The 20503-nt window shown below is 36.9% G+C and overlaps 3 protein-coding genes across 4 annotated transcripts; all 3 read left to right on the top strand.

The window, feature by feature from the left end:
* si:ch73-361p23.3 (tumor necrosis factor receptor superfamily member 11B) lies at positions 1-3939 on the top strand. Of its 2 annotated transcripts, none has more exons than XM_032514533.1 (7): positions 1-144; positions 242-367; positions 614-748; positions 836-902; positions 1014-1267; positions 1345-1440; positions 1911-3939. In XM_032514533.1, the coding sequence occupies exons 1-7, from the start codon at positions 66-68 to the stop codon at positions 1994-1996; spliced, it is 843 nt and encodes a 280-aa protein (XP_032370424.1). In that variant the 5' UTR covers positions 1-65; the 3' UTR covers positions 1997-3939. The 2 variants fall into 2 exon arrangements, with proteins under 2 accessions (XP_032370424.1, XP_032370425.1); XM_032514534.1 differs by having other exon boundaries at positions 1014-1261.
* A 3444-nt stretch (positions 3940-7383) lies between these two features.
* LOC116688471 (tumor necrosis factor receptor superfamily member 26) lies at positions 7384-12202 on the top strand. Its single transcript, XM_032514535.1, has 7 exons — positions 7384-7571; positions 7993-8118; positions 8292-8423; positions 9752-9847; positions 9934-10059; positions 10739-11290; positions 12095-12202. Exons 1-6 carry the CDS (start codon positions 7424-7426, stop codon positions 10891-10893), a joined length of 783 nt encoding a protein of 260 aa, XP_032370426.1. The 5' UTR covers positions 7384-7423; the 3' UTR covers positions 10894-11290; positions 12095-12202.
* A 1098-nt stretch (positions 12203-13300) lies between these two features.
* arl8ba (ADP-ribosylation factor-like 8Ba) lies at positions 13301-20500 on the top strand. The gene is made up of 7 exons (XM_032513306.1): positions 13301-13562; positions 16952-17032; positions 17151-17224; positions 17365-17458; positions 17594-17661; positions 19360-19430; positions 19577-20500. Exons 1-7 carry the CDS (start codon positions 13440-13442, stop codon positions 19624-19626), a joined length of 561 nt encoding a protein of 186 aa, XP_032369197.1. The 5' UTR covers positions 13301-13439; the 3' UTR covers positions 19627-20500.
* Positions 20501-20503: the final 3 nt, after the last annotated feature.

Raw genomic sequence — 20503 nt, forward strand, 5'->3', positions numbered from 1 at the left:
TCATTCTCTGTGGTGCTCCACACAGGAAACACTCAGTGGCACTTGTCGGCGCTGAAGTATTAAACATGATTCTGCTGAAACTTATATTCACTTTAACGTTTTACGAACTCATTGTTGATTTGGATGCTCAGACTTGTCCAAAAGGTAAAGTGTAACTTTGTTGTACTAAACTCATTCTGCATAATGCTGTAGTATATACTAACGATTTTGGCTTTACAACTTCCTCTTATTGTAAATCAAGGTCAAAGAATTAAAGTTTATCATGGAAGAAACGAAAGACATGGCTGTGAAATCTGTCCCGATGATAATTATCAGCCTGAAGAGAATTATTCCCAATACTGCAAACCATGTACAAGGTGCGATGACAGTAAGTGTTGAAGCTTTTGGTATGATTTATTTTACAAAAAACTAAAACAAAACAAAAAACAATCCTCCGAGCAATAGCTGAGAAACCTACATTTACAGAATTACTATTGAATCTGTTAATATAACCAAGATGTTGCATCAAACTGGTTGAACTTGTGAAGAAGAAGAAAGCTTCTTTCTCTTTTCTCTGAATGTATACTGGCTGGTTTTCAAGTCTACTGTGATCTGATGTGTTTTCTTGTTGTAGAAAAGGGAAGTGTTGTTAAAGAGGAGTGCACAAAAGTGACAAACAGAAAATGCCAGTGCCGTGGAGAATTTGTTCCCTTAGAGAGTGATTTTTCCAGTTGCAAATGCGACATTGGATTTGGACTAAACAATAACGGTACAGAGCTGGATCACCCAACACTGCATACAGTTTATAGAAGAAATGGTCTTTTTATTGATTCATTATTTTTCCTTGAATTTCCAGAATGTTCAAAGTGTGATGATGGATATTTCAACACACAAATCAACTCGCCCTGTAAAAAATGGAGAGAGTATGTCCGCCGTATTATAGTGCACACACATTATATGAACAAATTTGATCTCAATAATGTCTAAAGTAGTTACCTGTTGTTTACAGCTGTATAATGTAACCTTCATTCTAGATGTAAATCAGGAGTGAAAATTCCTGGAACCAGAACCTCAAATGTCATCTGTAATTCGGAGTTGAAACCTGATGATACTACACTCCCCGCATCAAAGAAATTTTTTTCTTTAATCACACGGTCAACATCCAAGAATCCACTTGAGGGGGCCCACACACAGAGGATGCACAGTACCATCACCACCGCGGCTGCTTCAGCACACATAAGACCCTCAAGGGACCCCCCTTCCGACACAGGCAACTACATTGGTACAGGTACAACTTTGCTGCCATCTCTTTTACGACACAACCACATGAAATCAATAATAAGTAACCTGTAGTGTCTTGTTTAGGTATGACCCTCCTCATTTTTGGAATTATTGGACTGCTTGTTCTGACTGCTGTGACTTGCAAGCTGCACATTACTCGTCAACCAGCAGTACTACCAAGTATGTAGCAGGATTAAAAGTAATAGCTTGCACATATAAAGTATAATAGTGGAAATTTTTTGGGAAATAATTGGTATTTTGTCCCTTGCTGACAGAGTTATATGAGAAGATTGATACCACTCTTGTGTTTAAAAGAGGTATTGATCTTCTCATCTAAATCTTGGCCAGAAAACAAATAAGCATATTTCCTCTCAAATGTATTCCTTTGAACATACCTTGTGCATGCTAAAGTGAAATATATCATTCTCATTCTTAGAACAAATCTTAATGTTTTTTCATTGTTGTGGGAAACAAATGGTTCACCTCATACTGCCCACCTTGGCTTCTTCATTCTTGGCTTTGTGCCACATGCCAAATGTGCCAAACATCTTTTTGAAAGACAAGGATATTAATATCAATATTAATTGTGGATATAAATTGTGTTGTAAATAACAACCTGTTATTACTTATGCTTTAATGTTTGTTTTCAGAAAACGACTCATTGTGTCGGAGGCCAGTTGAGGAAAGCGGCGATGGAAGTCTGTCTTCTCTCAAACTGTGTCCAGGGGATCAATGAGGTGATGAAGCTGTCAACTAAGACTGTGAATTTTTACATTGTCATATGCGTAATTTCTGACTGATCACTTATATTTACTTATATTGCTGGTTTTTAATGAACAAAAACATCAGAAAAAACTATTTACTGTATCTGTATTGTAGCAGGTGTATTTACAGTCTGCAATGTGGTTAATAATACAGTTTTTTGTTGTAAAGAATATTGGGCAAATTATGTAAAAGATTTGTCTAAATCATACCTCACTTTTGGCCATTTAACTGTAGACCAATTTAAAGTTAAATAGTAAAAGGTAGCAGTAAGGATGTACAAATAGATGTTTTGCTTTCTTAATAAGATCATTTTGCTTAACAAGTCCCTTTCTGTGTGACGTAAATATTTAATACTAATTTGGATATGGAATATTTTATAATAACCTCAGAGATCATGCCACTAAATACGTTAGTATTTTATATTACAGTTACAATCCTTAATACTCTTGTTGAACTGCACATGTACATATGATTTTGTTGTGTGTGTTTGATGGTGTTATATGATGTGATTTGGTGACAAGTTTCTGAGAAATATACAGTAAAGGTAACAATCAATATTGAACAATGAACTGTTGGAGAACCTTAGAAAAACATTTTACCTTCTTCTTGCAGTCTTACTGTCTATTTTTGGTCATGCTTTGTTTACTCAAATCTGTTCCACTGGTAGCAGATCTGTAAAGCTAAGAACAGTAAAAAAACATGTTTTCAGTGGTGTGTGGGGTAGGGGGATTTTCCCTTGTGGCGTTAAATGTGCTTCTTTTCCCACTGAGAGATACTTCCTCTCGTATTTCGTCTCAGCAGTTGGAAAGATTGATGTTGTACATTTCATGTTCTTGACTTCACTGGAGACTTTCCCCAAATCAGTACAGTCAAAGGAGTTATGAAAGCAGGCCCTCATTATTTGTATTCACTTATGTTTTGCTAAGATATCAGATTAAAAGTAGTGTAGTAGAATATGTTTGGAAAAAGCTGCAGTTTGGTTCCACCTCATTAATTCCTTTGACAGCGTCCTCTGTTGGAACACTTCAGGAAAAAAATGAACTTCCTTTTTAGAAACAGTGCTAGAGGAAGTATTCACTTAAGTACAAGTATCAATAAAGCTATGTAAAAACTAAAGTCCTAAAAATGCTACTTTAGTAAAAGTACTGAAGAAAATATGAAAGGTAAAAGTAGGCCTACTCTGCAGAAAAATGGATAGTATTTCATGACTTAGTTTGTTTTGATTTTGATTGTTAATACTGCAGCAATGTGAAGGCATGATTTTACTGTTGTTGCTGTTCACGGCGGAGCTTGTTATATTGTTTATATACAGTCAGCTAGTTTAGTCCAAGGGTTCCCAATCTAAGGGCCGGGCCCCTCCAAAGGGTCACCAGATAAATCTTAAAGGTTGTGAGATCATTCTCTAATCTTTGATTGATTTTTGGTGAAATGTTGATTTTGAACAGGTGTTTCAATTAAATCTGAGAAGTTTAGAGGGGAAATGTCCCTTTGTTGGAAGTGCTAACAACAGCTTTCATGTGAGAGGTCACAAAACAAAAATGTTGAAAAACCTCTGGTTTAAGTTTATTATATGTTTTTTTGTACACAATCTTAATCTGATAAGTGACTTCAGTGTCTGTCAAACAAAAGTTGGAAAAAAGTACAATGTTGCCATGTGAAATGTAGTGTAGAAGGATAAAGTATCATAAAATGGAAAAATGTACCTCAGAATTGTAGCTACTTAAGTATAGTACTTGAGTACATGTTCTTCTACTACTACTTCTTCACTGTTTAAACAACAAAGTAGTTGCTATGTGACTCAGTAAAGCATGTTTTTTGTTAAACATTTTGTCTCTAATATTTGTTCTCCATTTGCAGTGTGATGTCCTGAGAGTGTGTGAATAAAGAGTTGACTTTTGTAACTAAACTACCAAACTGAGTCTGAGCATTTGTTACTGAGAGTATGCAAATAATGTACACGGAAACAGTCCCTGCAGATACCTCCAGTAAATGTCAGTGATCCAGGAAGTCACTGTGTGGTTTCCAAGAAATATTCAACACCCTAATCAAACCCTTTGCTTTTTGTAGAAAAAGCTGCAACTTAACTGACTGAATAACAAGAATTAACGCCACCAACGGATAATATATAACATACATTCTTAAACTGGGGTTATGCATTAGGCTATAGAGGTCTGGTAAGATCACTTCTTTCCTTCTTGAAGTGCCTCAAGTGACATCCCTTTAGGTAATTTATCAGAGTTCTCACAGCTCCCTGTGGAGCCACAAAAAGGCTTTAAAGAACTTTTAATTGTTAGTAGTAGTTAGTAGTACTACACAAGATCAGCAAACAGACCTTGATGTGTAAAAATCAATGTTCCCCTTTAAGACAAATAACACATGAAATCTTCCAAAAGCGGTGGATACTTTGTTGTATTTGTGCTCTGTTAGTTCTCTGGTTGTCTAATTTTAAAAGGGAGAACGATCTTTATTGGGTAATGCCTTCCTTTACTCCTGTATTAAGTGAAATGAAGTGTCACACCGTAACCCTATATATTATCACATTAAAAGCTCAGCTACAACAAGGGACAGCACATGTCTTCCACTCGCCCACACCACAATGCCCACAGAGTGGGTGGTACTTGTGCAATGCATTGTAAAGGGAAATCCAGCTGTCTGAAGTGTCTACCAAGCCCTTTGTGGCTACACAATGACGATTTACACTAGAGAACTACGTTTAACTACGTCTATGGTTATTTCACATCCTGAAGGAGGTTTCAAACATGCAACCATGTGGTTGTGAGTGAGTGTAAGTGATAGCAAGGTGTCTGATGAATTTGGTGGTACAGCCCACCTGGGATGAGGTTTTGATGGGTGAGAATTTAGCTGGGGGATGTCACAAACATTTACAGTTTGGGTGTTAATGTTCATTGCGCTGTGATCTAAAGGTGAGTACCACACCCATACTTCTACAATATGAAGTGTAAAACACAGAATTCGTGCATATGAAGACCACAGCAAACATGTGGCTCTCCTGTATAAAATGTACAGGTCACAAGTCATGTGTCAATATGAATCACTTACTTTTGTGAGCTTTTAGAATGAGTCAGTGTGGACACCATCAGAGTTATCAGACAGCATCCATCAATGTTTCTCTCAAAAACAAAACACATTGATAAGGCTCAACAACAACAGGCTGGAACAAATCTTTTTTTTTATTTTTATAGATTGGTCTGTTGTTTATGTTATGATTACTTGATTTAAAGTGTTAATATATATTATAACTATAACTATAGTATATAAAAAAGATTCCACTACAGGAGCCCAAGGTAATGTGAACCCAAAGATTTTCTATACAGATTCCGCTGTACTCATCTGGAATCTTCCCACTTTGAAAGGGTGGGATGGAAGTTAGGGATTCAGTGTCTCAGATGCAGTGCGGTGGATATGGTACATAAAATTATTTATGGAGATGTTCCCAAATATTTTAAAAATTGACTTTAACAGAGTAACTGAAGTTCACAGGTACTCCACTAGGGGTAGCTCAACAGATTTCAACCCCCCAGATTGAAGAATAATTTGAACAGTCTTTTCTTTAGGCAATTGTAAACAGGGTTTAAAAGTATGGCTTAGGTGCCAATCATTACCTATTATTTGTATAACATGGATGAATTGGTTTAATGTTTGATGAATTATTGATGCATGATCTGCTGCCACTTGTCCTTTCCCCCCTGCTCTTTATAGAGACCACAATGGAAATGAGTCTTGGGCTTTATTGTGTCATCCCTGACACAATTTAGTATGTTAAAGTATGTTATATCATGCACTATGTAAAGTGTATCCATATTATGACAAAAATAAACAATGTATATATCTATATATCTATATATCTATATAATCTATATATATATATCTATTATCTATCTATATATATATATATATATATATAATAATATATATATATATATATATATATATATACAGTATGTGCAAAGGGTGCTGAAAAAAAAATAAAAAAAAATAAAAAATAAAATATGTAACAGGTTGCTTTATACGAGGTAGTTGGATTTGGCAGTGTATACAGTGTGCTTGTATTCATGTAAAAAACAGTGTGAATGAATCATTGAAAGATATTTAAAGGTACAGTGAAGTACAGTGCTGATTTGAACTGTTCATCAGCGTGATGGCCAGTGGAAAGAAACTGTTCTTGTGGGTTTTTTTGGGGGCGAACAGCATTCTGCAGCGCCTACCAGATGGGAGAAGCAGAAACAGATTGTCTCCAGGGGAAACAGGTCTGCAGCGATGTTACCTGCCTGTTTCCTCTGGAGATGTATAAACCCTGAATGGAGGACAGGCTGGCCCCATTGTTTTGTGCAGTCTAGACTGTCCGTTGTAGTTGATTCCTCAAATGCAGTGATGGATGTGCAGAGAAAAAATTGGATTATTGCACAGTATAACTGGATCAGCAGCTAGCAATGATTTTACAGAGAAAAAAACAACCCATCTCCACATTTTGACAAATTGTTACCAGCAAATGTTTCACACGTTTGCTTCATAACTGACTTACGTTATTTAATTGATTTTCTAAACGTTTGATGATTCAGTTTGTGTGCTCAGTTCAGTACTACTCAACAGTGTTGCATTTACCAGGAAACTTCCCCTCCTGCATCAAATGTCAACAAAACCCAATCCCACCACAACAGCAGTACATTCCTTGCAAGTCATAATGTATTTTTTGTATAAACTCTCCTGCATCATAAACTACGAGCATGTCATTGTTTTAACCCTTATTCCCACTAGTGATTTAAATGTAGTTTATGGTGATTCTGCTGAATAGTTGGGGAAACCCTTCATGCAGTAGATTTCTGCAGCAGAAAACTAGAACTGACAAGGTACAGCAACTAATTTGTGTCTACAGCAATTAGACTGCGCAATGAAGAACTAAAAATGTCTTTGGTATTTTGAGTGCATTATTTACAGCCACTTAGTTAGTCACATAGTTTACTGGTTTGCTCAGGTTTCTGTAGTGCTCCTGGAGTGTGTAAGTGACTTTACCCACAGTTTCTGCATAAGTGTTTGACATGACAACACCTTCAACACCAACACATGCTTTGTAGGAAAGCCTCTAAAAGACAGAACCATAATAGTAATGAAGCCCCCCTCCCATATAAAATAACATTTCACAACATCATCACATCACAAGAGACAAAAAACAGTAAAATAAATGCCAAAAAATTAATAAAACTACTTTTGTTGTTCAGTTCGTACTGTTGTTGAATGATGTGCAAGTAGCCTATAAGTGGTCTTTCACTTCCTGATCTACACCACATACTTGTCACACAGTCTCTCTGTGATCTAACCACAGTCCCATCAAACACTGACGTCAGCAAACAAGATAAAACCCTGAGGTACCTAAGGAAGCATGAGCAGAGCACTGGTCACAATGACGGCTCGGAGCCTTTCCCTGGCAGTAATATTTGTCTTGAGTATTTGGAATTTAGAACACACTTCAGGCTGTGTTGATGGCCAGGATGAGATAGATGGGCAATGCTGTGACCTGTGCTCCCCAGGTAAAATAAATAATCTTAAAAAAATAATGTAATTGTTTGTTTAATGCCTCTTGTTTGTTTGTTTGTTTGTGTGTTTGTCTGTGTCTGCCTGTGTGTCTTGTTTGTGAGCTGCCGACATTGTTCTTTGTTGTGTTATTGTTGTTCTCGCATTTTCTCTCTTTGTTTCGGAGTGAAATGTTTTATTACAAGAAAGGATTGTGGAGAAGGTGCACAGTGCCTTCTTCGGCATGTGTAGTGTACTTTTCTGTATATTGTCATCTAGAACAATGTTTTGCACTTTTGTTTAGCTGTTTAAATAAAAGTTTTTGATCACAAAGAAATGTTGCAGTTTATGTTAATCTGTTGAACTCATTCATCTCATTGTGTGAATGTTATCTGTATTCTTGAGAGTGACTAATTCAGTCTGTTTCTTCTTTTAAAGGTACATATTTAAAAGATTACTGCACAAAGCATCAACAAACTGTCTGTAGCCCTTGTGAGGAGGGTTACTTCTCGGATCGACGGAACATGTTTGACAGATGTGAGGAATGCCGGTCATGCCAACAAGGTAATTTCTAAAATTAGTTTGAATTAGAAAAAGATGATAGTATTAGCCCTGCTCTCTGTGGCTCTCTAGTGAAACACCAGTTGATCATGACAATGCATTTAACTCTGTGGATAAAAGACAAAACACTGTTATCACCTGGAAGTCTTGTGGTTTAAATTCTTGTCTGTCTACAGAATATACTGTGAAATGTACGCTGACCACAAATGCAAACTGTTCTTGCCGCTCTGGTTTCCTGTGCTCCAACAATGTGTGTTCAGAGTGTGAGGAAAACAAGTGCATTACTGGGGAAAAACTGAAGAGGACAGGTGAGAGTGGACATTTTTTTATTTCCCAATTTTTTTAAATGTTTCAGTTACTGTTTATTTGTGGGTGTAAAGGTGCACAAATGCTAGATGCTAGAAATGTAGATTTGATTAATGCACCCAACCCAATTTTTTTTAACTTGATGAGACTAATGAAAAAAAAAAATATCTACTACAGTAGAGCAACATGAAATGGTTCAACTCTGTGATTGGAACAAGAAATGAAATCAGGGTTTGTAATTAGACTCTTAACCACAACACTAAAACACGTACGTTGATCACCTTTGAATAACGTTTTACCCAACACCTAGATTTCTAACACCTAGACCTCTTTATGTGTACCTTTCATCCGATGTTCGTAAGCTTTTACGTATAGGCCATTTGTCTTTGAGAATTTGTTTAGTTGGCTGTGAGCTTCTTCTTTGCTCTTCTTGTTAACATCAGAGAAAGTTATGATGACATTAGACCTTCCAGCTCTTGATGATTTTAAAAAGGCATTTCACAAATGTTGTACCTTCACATTTGAAATTACATTTTAAGGGGCTAAGGGAGGAACAGGGGGTTTTGTGCACTCATGTTAGCATGGTATGGATATAAAGTCAGTGTTATTTTATGATTTAATTTACATTTTTAAGGTTGGGATAATGGTTAAAAGATACGGAAGAGGATGAGGGCCACTGGTGAACAATTTATGTGAGTTCTGACATCTCATTAAAGTCAGAACTCTGACTTTATTCTCAGAATTCTGTGAATAAAGTCAGAACTCACAGACTTTTTTCACCAGTGGCCCTAATCCTTTTCCGTAAAAACACAATTGTTTGTCCCTCTATATTCTGTGTATTATTAATAAGTGACACTAGTGGGTTATGTAAAACTGTTTCTCTCAGTTGTGTGGGAACATAAACAGATAATAGAGAATGCATTGTGGGGAACTCTACATTTATAGAATGCTATGGAGATTTAAGACATGAACACATCAATGTACAAGGTCCTTATCATAATTTTGCATTTACACAGTACTCATGCAATTTTTTGCGTGTGTCTGTGTGCGTGTGCGTGCATGCATCTGTGAGTGTGTGTGTGTGTTATATGCAATCAGACCTCACCGCCCCAAATTAAAAAACATTGCTGAGTTGCAGCCAGCCTTTGAGGACAGCAGCTGTCACCATGCACTGTGATTGTCTGTACATAACTTCATGACAATCCCATTGACAGTTGTTAAGATACAGTATTTCTGTCTGGACCAAATTTGGGAAAATATTGAGAATGAGAATTACTTTTGATTGGACAAATGGTTTTGGACTCACCTACCTGTCTCTCTGTCTTTGTAGCCAGGGCCTTGGGTGACGGGTTGATAAAGTATTCATATCAGTGTGAGCGTTTGTGCCCTCATGACACATATTTTGATGAGAAAGAAAATATCTGCAGTAAGTGAATGCACCATAAATATTTTTGCTTGATAAAAAATATATATGAATTGAACTAACTTTACTATGATTTGATGTTTCCCCAGAGATACACACAGATGGTATAGACTCCATTAAGTTGATCTTTGGCATCGGCTTTGTTTTGAGTTCTCTCATCCTCCTTGTGTTTCTATCTTGTGTCTGCACAAAGATCCTAAGAAAGCGCAAAGCATGTAAGTGGGCATTAATGGAAACATGATAATGAACATAATGAACTGGTTACATACAATGTTTAAAAGAATCACAGATCAGTATATAAAAAGGTAAAACGTTTTTTTTAATTGAGTTGAATTTTATTTTATTTCTGTCATGCCAAACATTTTGGCCCAGCCCCCATGGGATTACAAGACACCACAAACTTATTAGTCAGTGCAGAAAATGTCCAAGTCCCTAAACATATATTGGTGTGCCGGTTCATAAAATATTAAGAAATTGAAAGTCGCAAGGAAACCTATGACAATTCGGAAGCAGTGCACATCTGGACATTGTAATTTACCCCTGTTCTTCTTTGCAAAGTTAAAAAAGAAATACAGGGAGAAACCAGATGGTTACTACGGCATAGAGTTGTTTCTGAAATGTATTTTAAAAAGTCTACATATTATTCATTTTTGAAGTGTTTGCAACTGGATGTTGCATTTTTATCATCAGATTTTCACTCAGATCCCTGTATTATTTGTTTTTTACTCCTTGAAACACATTAAATCCCAGTCTAGAGGAAGTTATAGTTAAAGTGTAGCGCAGTTGAGTGCAGGTGATGGGTACTGTGGGTATAAGAATACGACATGACCGCAGTGAGTATTTGATGATGCTATTGATTTCAAAGTAATGCTTGTCTATTTTTCTCTGCTCCAGATAATACTCCTACTGAAATATTAGCAGTGTCCACCAATGCCAGTGACTTTCACCTGTCAAAAGAGGAGAGTGGGTACAACCTCATCATGCAGGATGAATCCAAGAACAGTAACAGTTTTGCCCTCCTGCATCTGGAAAAAGTCTTCACTCAATGATAACAAGTATTTAATGACATACACAATCTGTTCACTTTTCTAATATTGATGTAATGAAGCACCTTGCTTGGTAATGGCACACATTTAAATGTAGTTAAACCTGTAAAGGTTTGAGATGCACACTTCTTTAAAGTTATATATCTATCTAAAGTTTCCTGATTGGATCTCCAGCAGGAAAGTGAAAGATCAGTATTTGTCTGATGAACAGATGAAATGTATAATGAGAAAAGTTTGAAAACATAGTCAAAGGATGTCCTTTTTAATGTGTGAATTTTTAATATGTTTATTTTTTCTCTAAAAAAAAATCTGTAAAGTGTCTTTGAGTGTTGTAAAATGTACTTTATGAATACATGTTATTATAGTTAGTTATTTTAGAAGTACAATGTTCATGAGTCCTGTAGGATATTTTTGTTAAAATAAAGTAAGAGGCCTTGGAGTTAATGAGCTGACCTCTGCTTCTTTGGGTGAGGAGAGGCCATTTAGTCTTTCAAAGTGATAAGCTATTATAAAGGGAGTGCATTATGGCACCAGGTGAAGCAGAGACAACAATGTAGCTATGTGTACGATAAGTTTTGTAAGAAATGGGGAATAAGATTCAATGCATGGGATGACCTCGCTCCAACAACCTCTGAGCCTGGAGAAAGATAAGACCCAGCACTTGTCTCAGTAATATGAACAGTCAAAAAGCAAGTTGTAGCAATATGTAAATGTTATAAACAAAACAAAACTTTAAAACATCCAAAATGGTAACAAACTGTCTTGTTGGCCTGGGAACGGGGAGAAAAACGTGCATTCCATGGCTTTGCACAACAATCGCATGATGACCCAAGAAGCCTGGAGAAGATCCAAGAAGACCAAGGTATGGGCTGGAGAGCTGGCAAAGTGGGAATAAAAGAGTGAGGTTTGAGGTTAGTCAGGAGCATTTTCCTGAGGAGACAGTTTGTCTACTGGTTAGGAGAGACTAGACACTGTCTTTGAAAGGAAACTGTTCTGTGTCCACACGTTTGTAATGCAATGTCATTCACTAAAGCATTGATATGACTCATCTGAAGCGCATCCTGTGTATTGATTTCCTGGTCCACCAGCCAACAAACACTTACAACTTAAAGGGGTAAGGTGAAGTGACCAATTGGAGTCAGATAGAATCTGGCCACTGGGTCAGACCAAAACCAGGTCAACGGTCATATTTTTAAACCTTCAGTCCGTCATTTTTTTTGCTGGATTTGGTTAAAAAATTACTCCTGTTTTATAATTTCTAGACACATCTTTTGGAAAGTGACTAGCAGTCTTATATTCTAATGTAATCTAATTCAAATCTGTAATTTTAATAAATTATTCCAAACTCATTTTTTTCCCAACCACACCAAAAAAACAAACAAACATTGTTACATAAGACCATACACCACACAACACAGCTTGTGGTCACAGATGCTAATCCTGGCAGAATTTTAAATAATGTAAGGGTATAATAATACTCCAAATAACTGCACTATGATTATCTCCCCTTGTTTTGTTCACGTATGTAGTATGTATTGATTTTATGTAGTATGTAGATTATGTATGTATGTATGTATGTATGTATGTATTGTATTTTGTATGTATGTATGTATATATGTATGTATGTATGTATGTATGTATTATGTATGTATGTATGGTATGTATGTATGTATGTATGTATGTATGTAGTATGTATGTATGTATGTGTATGTATGTATTATGTATGTATGTATGTATGTATGTGATGTATGTATATGTATGTATGTATGTATATGTATGTGCATGTATGTACGTATGCTGTATGTATGTATGTATGTATGTATGTACAGTATGCATGTATGTATGTATGTATATATGTATGTATGTATGTATGTACAGTATGTATGTATGTATTCTCGTGAGGACAGCAGTGAAAAGTGTGTGTGTATGAACACTGTTGTTGCTCTCCTGACATGTTCTCTACTCAAGATTCAAGATTTCTTTATTTGTCATTCCACAGTACACTGTAGTACGAAATTACGTGCAAAGTTCACAGCACAGAAACAGAGAAAAAATTTAAAACACAGTAGAAAAGTCGAGCTGTTAGCTATATACACGAAAATAAATAAATGCTTATATAACGCTAGGTGTGCAGAGCATGTATAGTGATAAATATAAATATACCAAGTCTAAAAAAAACTGAAGAATATAAATATCTAGATATATACAGTTGGCAGTATATCCATATTTAAAATAGTGCAGTAGAGACTAAGGCGCAGTAAGAACGGACACTAAGATGCATTTAAAACAGACAATTATGTACATGAATGGTAGTCAGATTGATATATATAGATAGATAGATTAGTCCTGGTATAATATTCAGCAGGAGTAGTCTTCGCACTTCGGTACTTCCTCCAGTGGGGGCGCTGCCGGGCGTTTCGGCAGACTGATCATATGACTGGCTGGCTGCGTCCCACTTCCCTTCCTCACTGGGAAAAACGCCACATCTGACTGACAGGGAGGGAGAAACACACACAACCACACAGGGGAGCGATACCACCGACTTAAAGATGTTGGCACTAATGAACCGACTCCTGGACTGGTTCAAGTCTCTGTTTTGGAAGGAGGAGATGGAGCTGACGCTGGTCGGCCTCCAATACTCGGGGAAAACAACATTTGTAAACGTGATCGCTGTAAGTCTTCAGCTGCTAGCCACCTTGTTGCAGTAGTGCTAATACTATTAGCGCTAATAATGGGATAAGAGTTACCAAGCTAACTAGGTCTGTGCTACACTGTCTGGTTTTCGGGTCAAAAAACGATGTGATGTTACTCAGTTTGGACCGCAGCACCCATAAAAACAACCCTGAAACTGAGTCAGGTTGGTGGAATTGTGTCAAAAAGTCAGCTGAGCTAACTAGTTTGCTGCTGGTAGGTTCCACAGACTTTAGGCTCCATAAAGAGGTGGTCCTCGTCGGCTAGTGTCGTACTGTTATGATTGTTTAGCATGCTAAACCCAAGCGCATTGTACATTCTTCACTTAAATCTGATCACTTCTAAACTGGGGGCTCATTTTGCACTGAAAGCTGTCAGCCACCAGGACGTTAACGTAAAAACATGTTGACCATTACAACAACTGATCACACACAGCCAATTTCACATTACAGCACAGTGTGTAACTTTTGTACAGGTGTCCTGCAACATTTGGAAACTGACCACTCCAAATACGTATTGTTAAGATTTTAGGATCTTGTCATAAAGAGGTAAAACTGGAGCTAGCTCTCTGAAAATGAATGCAAACGGGGGCGGTTATGTTGTTTTTAAACTTGCATGAAATGGTTTGATATAGTTACAAAAAAGTTGGTGTATAAAGTTGACCATATACCCAGATGGCCAGTGGCATAAACATGTAGTAGGCTATATAAGTTAAAATAAACGGAAGTTGATGCTTTTTGCTGTGACCATCAGCTTCAGATGCAAATTGTGATAAAATAACACATACAGATTGCATCTTTGCTGTGACCTCCTGGGGCCGGAGGTTTTTTTTGTTGCATTTTTCTCTTGTGCAACTTTGTGTAACTGTGTAGAGATGACCTAAAATAGGCAGTTTCTGGTGAAGCAATTTCATTGGCAAATCACTAGACAGCAACTGAGTTTTTAGCAGCATATTGTGAGAAGCAAGTTTCATGGCTTTGTTTGGAGTTGTTCACCAGTTTGTGGTTGTCATAACTCAGATGGCTCTCGCAACAGTTTGCACACATGGCTCTCTTCCATTAGCTCTCGCTGACAACCAATCAGATTTCTCTTGAGACTGACAGTCTGTCCTGTTTTGTCTTGTTATTTTAGTCTGTGCAATTTCTCTTTGATTCACACGTGTGTTGAAGTGTTTCTTTTAAAAAGCTTTTAACTTGATTGACAGGGTTTTAGGCTTGGGTTTAGGCCTGCACTATTTGGGGAAAAATATGATATCATGATTCTCTGCCACGATTTTTTTCTCAGAAAGTGTAATGTGTATTGTACACATAAACCATGACAAAACAAAACAAATTGGCAGTACCAACCAAACATAGATTCTTTTGACACCTATAGTACATTGCTCATCACCATAAGCCTGTACACATAGAGGCTTAAATGAATAAAGAAAATAAAGTACATACTGGCCATTTAAGTACAGTAGGCTACCAAAAATAGTGACAAGTAACATTGAACTAAATATGGCCCTGATACAGGCTCTATCTGAACTCCTTGAACATGTCTTTACATAATTAAAACATGTTAATGTCAGTGTCAAATGCTTTTAGTAAATTAATTGGAGAAAAAAAAAAATCAAAGTCATTTATAAATTAAATCATGAACAGGGGTGAATCGAGATCGCGATTTTCTAACCATTTATCGTGCTGGTCTACTTGGGTTTATTGTAAAACATATGTCCACTAGAAACACTTAATTGATTCATTAGTTAGCATATTGATAGAAAAAGAAAGACTGCCAACAATTCTGTTAGTCAGTTATGTTTTCTATAAAAAAGGCAAACATTCAATGGTTTCAGCCTCTCATTTGTGAAGATTTTCTGTGTTTCATATGATTATAAAGCGGACTAAACAAGCCATTTAAAGAGGTTGCCTTTGGGCTTTAGGAAACTGCCAGTTTCTTTCACAATTTTTTTAGACATTTAAAACAACAAAACTAATCAAATAATAATTGGTAGATGAATTACTAATAAAAGTAATTGTTAAGAAACACAGAATTCCAATAAAATCTCAATAGCCCTATCTGCCCAGAAACTTTTACCAGGCAGGAGCTATTACTACCCATGTTGATGTAAGGAAGTGTTAAGCAGAAAGCAAATCACCAGTGCACTATTTATTGTGCCTTCACATTTAAAAGAAGACAATGTCTTTACTATGAAGTTCAGAATTTGTCAAATGAATTAGAGTGTGCTGTTGGCATCAGGTAAGAGGGCTGGTGTCTAGGAGGAAGTTGGGTTTGGGGTTGGAACATAACCCAGATTCGTCACACATTGAAGAGATGAAAAAATGCCCTGCCAGCCAGCAACACAAAAGACTGAGTAAATAGTTGTTGTGGAGGTGGTTCCTCCTTCTTCAGTCATAAGACCGCTGCACTCATTTCCACTTAGTTTCATCAGGTGACTCCGGCAAGTCATGTGCTGTGAAATTGCAGTCTTGCAAAGGAGGGCGGGCAGAAGGAAGAGACACGGCTTGTGAGTTTTGTTGTTAAAGGGAAATGCTGCTGATTCTGAATGCTGAAGTGGATTTCCCTTCCTACTTCAGTCTGCAATATTGAACATTCAGAAGAGAACATGTAGATATATAGTGTTTGGCTTGTTTATCATTTTGGTTTAAAATGAGGAATTCCTGGTTGTTTGTTTATTGTAGTCCATTTTTATTATGAAAGCCAGTTATTTCATGGATCCAGGATACTATGCATCCTGATAAAGTTCATTTGGCCTTTGGAATTGAAATAGCCCGACATCATCACATACCCATTACGTATGTGATGATGTCGGGCTATTTTAATTCCAAAGGCCAGGGGAACTTTATCAGGATGCATAGTATCCTAGATCCATGAAATAGCTGCCCTTTAAATATAAAAACTTGCCTGCCTCTATGGGAATTTAACATAGCGGTGTGTATATTTATGCCCCCTGTATTTTAAGGAAGAAAATGTATTTCACAATACATTATTTATTCATTAAAAAAAAATTGGTGTCCTTAAAGGTTGAATTTTTCAGATTTCTTTTATTTAGGCATTAAGATCCATTTCTAAAAGAGTTTTTTTTAATTCCTCTTTTTAGTCAACTTGAGCATGGGAGTGTAAACCTATGCACGCCACTGTATGTATGTATGTGTATGTATCAGTATTAGACTTCAATCCAAGCTATAAATAGGATGTCAAATTGTAAAAGTATAAGAGATCCCATGCAACATGTCATATTTTTAATACATTTGATCAAATAATTACACATAGCTGCCCTTTTTTTCTAAAAGTTTTCTTTCCTGTCAACAATCAAAAGTCATACAGTTTCATAAGAAAGTACTTATACTAGTTGTATACTTCCTTTCAGTCTGGGCATTTCAGTGAAGACATGATTCCTACAGTCGGGTTCAATATGAGAAAGGTCACCAAAGGAAACGTCACTATCAAGGTATTTTAATCCTTCTGCTGTTATTACACTGTAACTGTAATTAATGAAATGAAAGCAGCACACAGGTTTTACAAGGAGGCAACAATAATTGAAACAGGAATATCATACAATTCTGCAGATCTGGGATATAGGAGGGCAGCCAAGGTTCAGGAGCATGTGGGAGCGGTACTGTCGTGGAGTTAATTCAATCGTGTGAGTATCTGTTTCGATTTTCAAGTTTGTCCGAAAAACAAACGGGAGGAAATTTAACAAGCACTTGGTGATGAAGTGGATGCACTGGAAATGTATGTAAAACACATCTAACTAATACTTTTGGTGTTGCTCATTTTTAGGTACATGGTTGACGCAGCAGATCAAGAAAAGGTGGAGGCATCTAGAAATGAGCTTCATAATTTATTAGACAAACCTCAGTTGCAAGGAATTCCTGTAAGTGTTCTCCTGAAATCAATTTCAAGAACTGTGTCATTTCTGCGGAAGTCATGCAAAACTATGTGTGGGTTCTGTCAATTGTTAGTTTCTGCAGTTGCAGAGTTCAGTTGTAATTAATTTTTTTTTTTTTAGGTTTTGGTACTCGGCAACAAAAGGGATCTTCCTAGTGCTCTAGATGAAAAGCAGCTCATTGAGAAAATGTAAGTATGAAAAAGTGTGCAAAGTTCTTAAAGGGATATTTCACCGTTGGAAAAATTAATATATCTTTACATTTTGGTCACTGTAGAAATGTGAAAACAATTTTAAAAATTGGTGATTTCTAGGCCAAGAAAAGCCAGAAAATGTGTTTTTGGCTCATGTGGATGAAAGATACCAAATCCCAGAATGCACTTGCTTCACTGCTCAATCTACTCCCAAGCCACGCCTACCTTTACATACATACGGTACATACATACAGCCAGTGAGGCATTCAACTCAAGTGTGTTTTATTGTCATTACAACATACACAAAACAATGTTTCACCGCGGCTCAAGTGGTGTTACACATTTAAAATATATAAAAACGACAAACGAAACAGGCTACAATTAGTGCACACGCATTATAAGCTCCGTAAAGTTCAGCTACTGCAATGGTAGCATTAGCACTTGGAGTGAGTGGAGTAAACATAGCCGTGAATTTGCGTGGAATGTAGAATGGTAGGTGTAGTTGGATAAAAGCACCACATTTCAGCACCCGTCCCTGTCCGTGCGGTAGTTTGAAAGCACATAATTGCTGTAAAAGTTTACTGCTGAAAAGAGAGAGCCTGTTAGCGTAGCTTCAAGATGGCTGACACCTGGCTGGCTTCGGCTCGTTTCGGGTAAAGAGTCCAACCCCCTATAGGAGGACTGAAAACACGCGGAACTAGCTGGCTTGTAGTACAGAGCTGCTGGGCAAAAATGCTGAAAAAAACCCAAGGTTTTTTCCCAGACACACAATACAGAGTTCTCTCGTCTCAGGGGGAAATGAGGGAAGGATGCACGGTCGTTCGAAAATACTACCTGGTTTATTATTTATTTATATTAATTCAATTACAGCCCATTTCTGTCATGCACAGCAGTTCACTGCAGACTCTTTTTGTCATGAAAATGTCCTTCTTTATTATACATTTCAGAGGTATAGAGAAATAATTTAGGGTGTTAATATTAGAGTATTATTTTAAACTATGTCTTGTCTATATATAATACAATTTTATTCTATATATTTTTTTACAATCCTACATCAGTTGATGCTAAACAGTTTTTTTTTTTTTCAAAGCGTGACTTTCATATATTTTTGTTAAAACTAGACCTGTGTCGAGTTGTAGTCCACTGTAAGGAACTAGAACAATGAGTGTAAGTTTTGGCATTGAAAATAAAATTCTGCATTGAAAAAGGAAACACAATTGTGTGAAAAAGTTCCACTGAAAAAGAAAACACAGGCTAAGGATATTTATTTGCACCCCTAACCCTGATGCCAGGCTTCGTTGCGGGTTGTGGCTCCATAAGACTCAAGTTTTCGCCTTAGTATGCAGATTCATCAAATTAATTAAATGAAAAAGAACTGTCAGTGTAAAATCAAACAGATTAAAAGAGTGACATGAAGAAAAAATGAGAAGGTTGTCATTAAAAAAAATGCAAATAATATCAACATCAAGTTGTATGCTTGTTTTATTTTGTATTGCCAGTTTCTTTTTTCAATGTCACTGTTCTAGATCCACAGGGAACTGGCTCCCTCTGCTGTCAAGTTAGAAACATGCGTTGAGAGTTGTGCTCATCCTTTAAACAATGCCGCCCACAAGTTGCAGATGAGTAAGATCGATCACCAGCCTTAATGCGGTCTTTTCATATTTATTTGTTCATGCACCTTTTTTCCCTTCAAAGGAATCTGGCAGCTATTCAGGACAGAGAGATATGCTGCTACTCGATTTCCTGCAAAGAGAAAGACAACATTGGTGAGTTGGATGGCTCTATAGACTAAAAAGAGCTCAAACTGTACAAAAAATTGTATGCAAACCATATCGTGTGTTGCTACTGAGTTAGAAATGCCTGAATCCTTAACAGAGTCTCAGACTGACGCAGCGTGTTTCCTTGATTCCAGACATCACACTTCAGTGGCTCATCCAGCACTCAAAATCCAGGAGGAGCTAAAGATATAAGAGTTGTTTTCCTGCTGTTTTTGCCACTTTATTGTCATGCCACCCCCCCCATCACTCTGCAATGATATAAAGTTGTATCTTCATCTCACAAGCTGCTCGGTTCTGCTTGTGACACATTTCCCCCATTTTCACCTTGTGGTTCTTTTCACAAACCCTCAGAATGCACTACAAAAAATGTGATTCTGATAACCAAGTTTCATGATTTTTTTTTTCTTTGGCATTATTTGTCCTGTAAAGCTGTACTTAAACTTAGTCAGAATCACATTTTGGATCTACATTTAGGCATTACCTGGTTGATCATACCCAGTGGTTTAGAACGCTAATCTTGGGTATACAACAACACCCTCTTGAAGGAGGGTTGATTCTGTCCAACAGGCCTCATATAACAAGCAATCTTCTTTACACAGTCAGATGTGATGCCAGGAAATTACTGACGTGGACGTGTATTGTTTTTGATGACTGTCACTCTCTGCTTGATAAGGTTTTCTTCTTTCAAGGACATGTCTATTGTTTTAGAAAACTCTGCATTTAAGCAAGTCAATTGATGCAGGTCTGTACAAATATCAAGCTAGTATGATTTTTACCGATGTGGGTGTATGAATATATGATTCTATTTAAAGTCTGAATGTGCTAAAAGTAAAGCTGTACGGGGTTGTGTGGTTCATATTGGCTTCTGTTTGTAAGTAGCCTCAGTGGAATGATGTGTCTGTGCTGCCTCGAAGCGGAGAGAGTGGCAGAATATAAGTGCCTTGTGCAATGTCTCTCACCTCTGAAGCAAAGCAGCACGCAAGGGGTGTCTACCTGGGAAGAGTAAAACAACACGTCTTCAATATATTTAAGAATAAAAAGGCATGCTTTTTAATTTTGAC

The sequence above is a fragment of the Etheostoma spectabile genome, chromosome 4, assembly GCF_008692095.1.
Source record: "Etheostoma spectabile isolate EspeVRDwgs_2016 chromosome 4, UIUC_Espe_1.0, whole genome shotgun sequence".
In the NCBI taxonomy this organism is placed as follows: domain Eukaryota; kingdom Metazoa; phylum Chordata; class Actinopteri; order Perciformes; family Percidae; genus Etheostoma; species Etheostoma spectabile.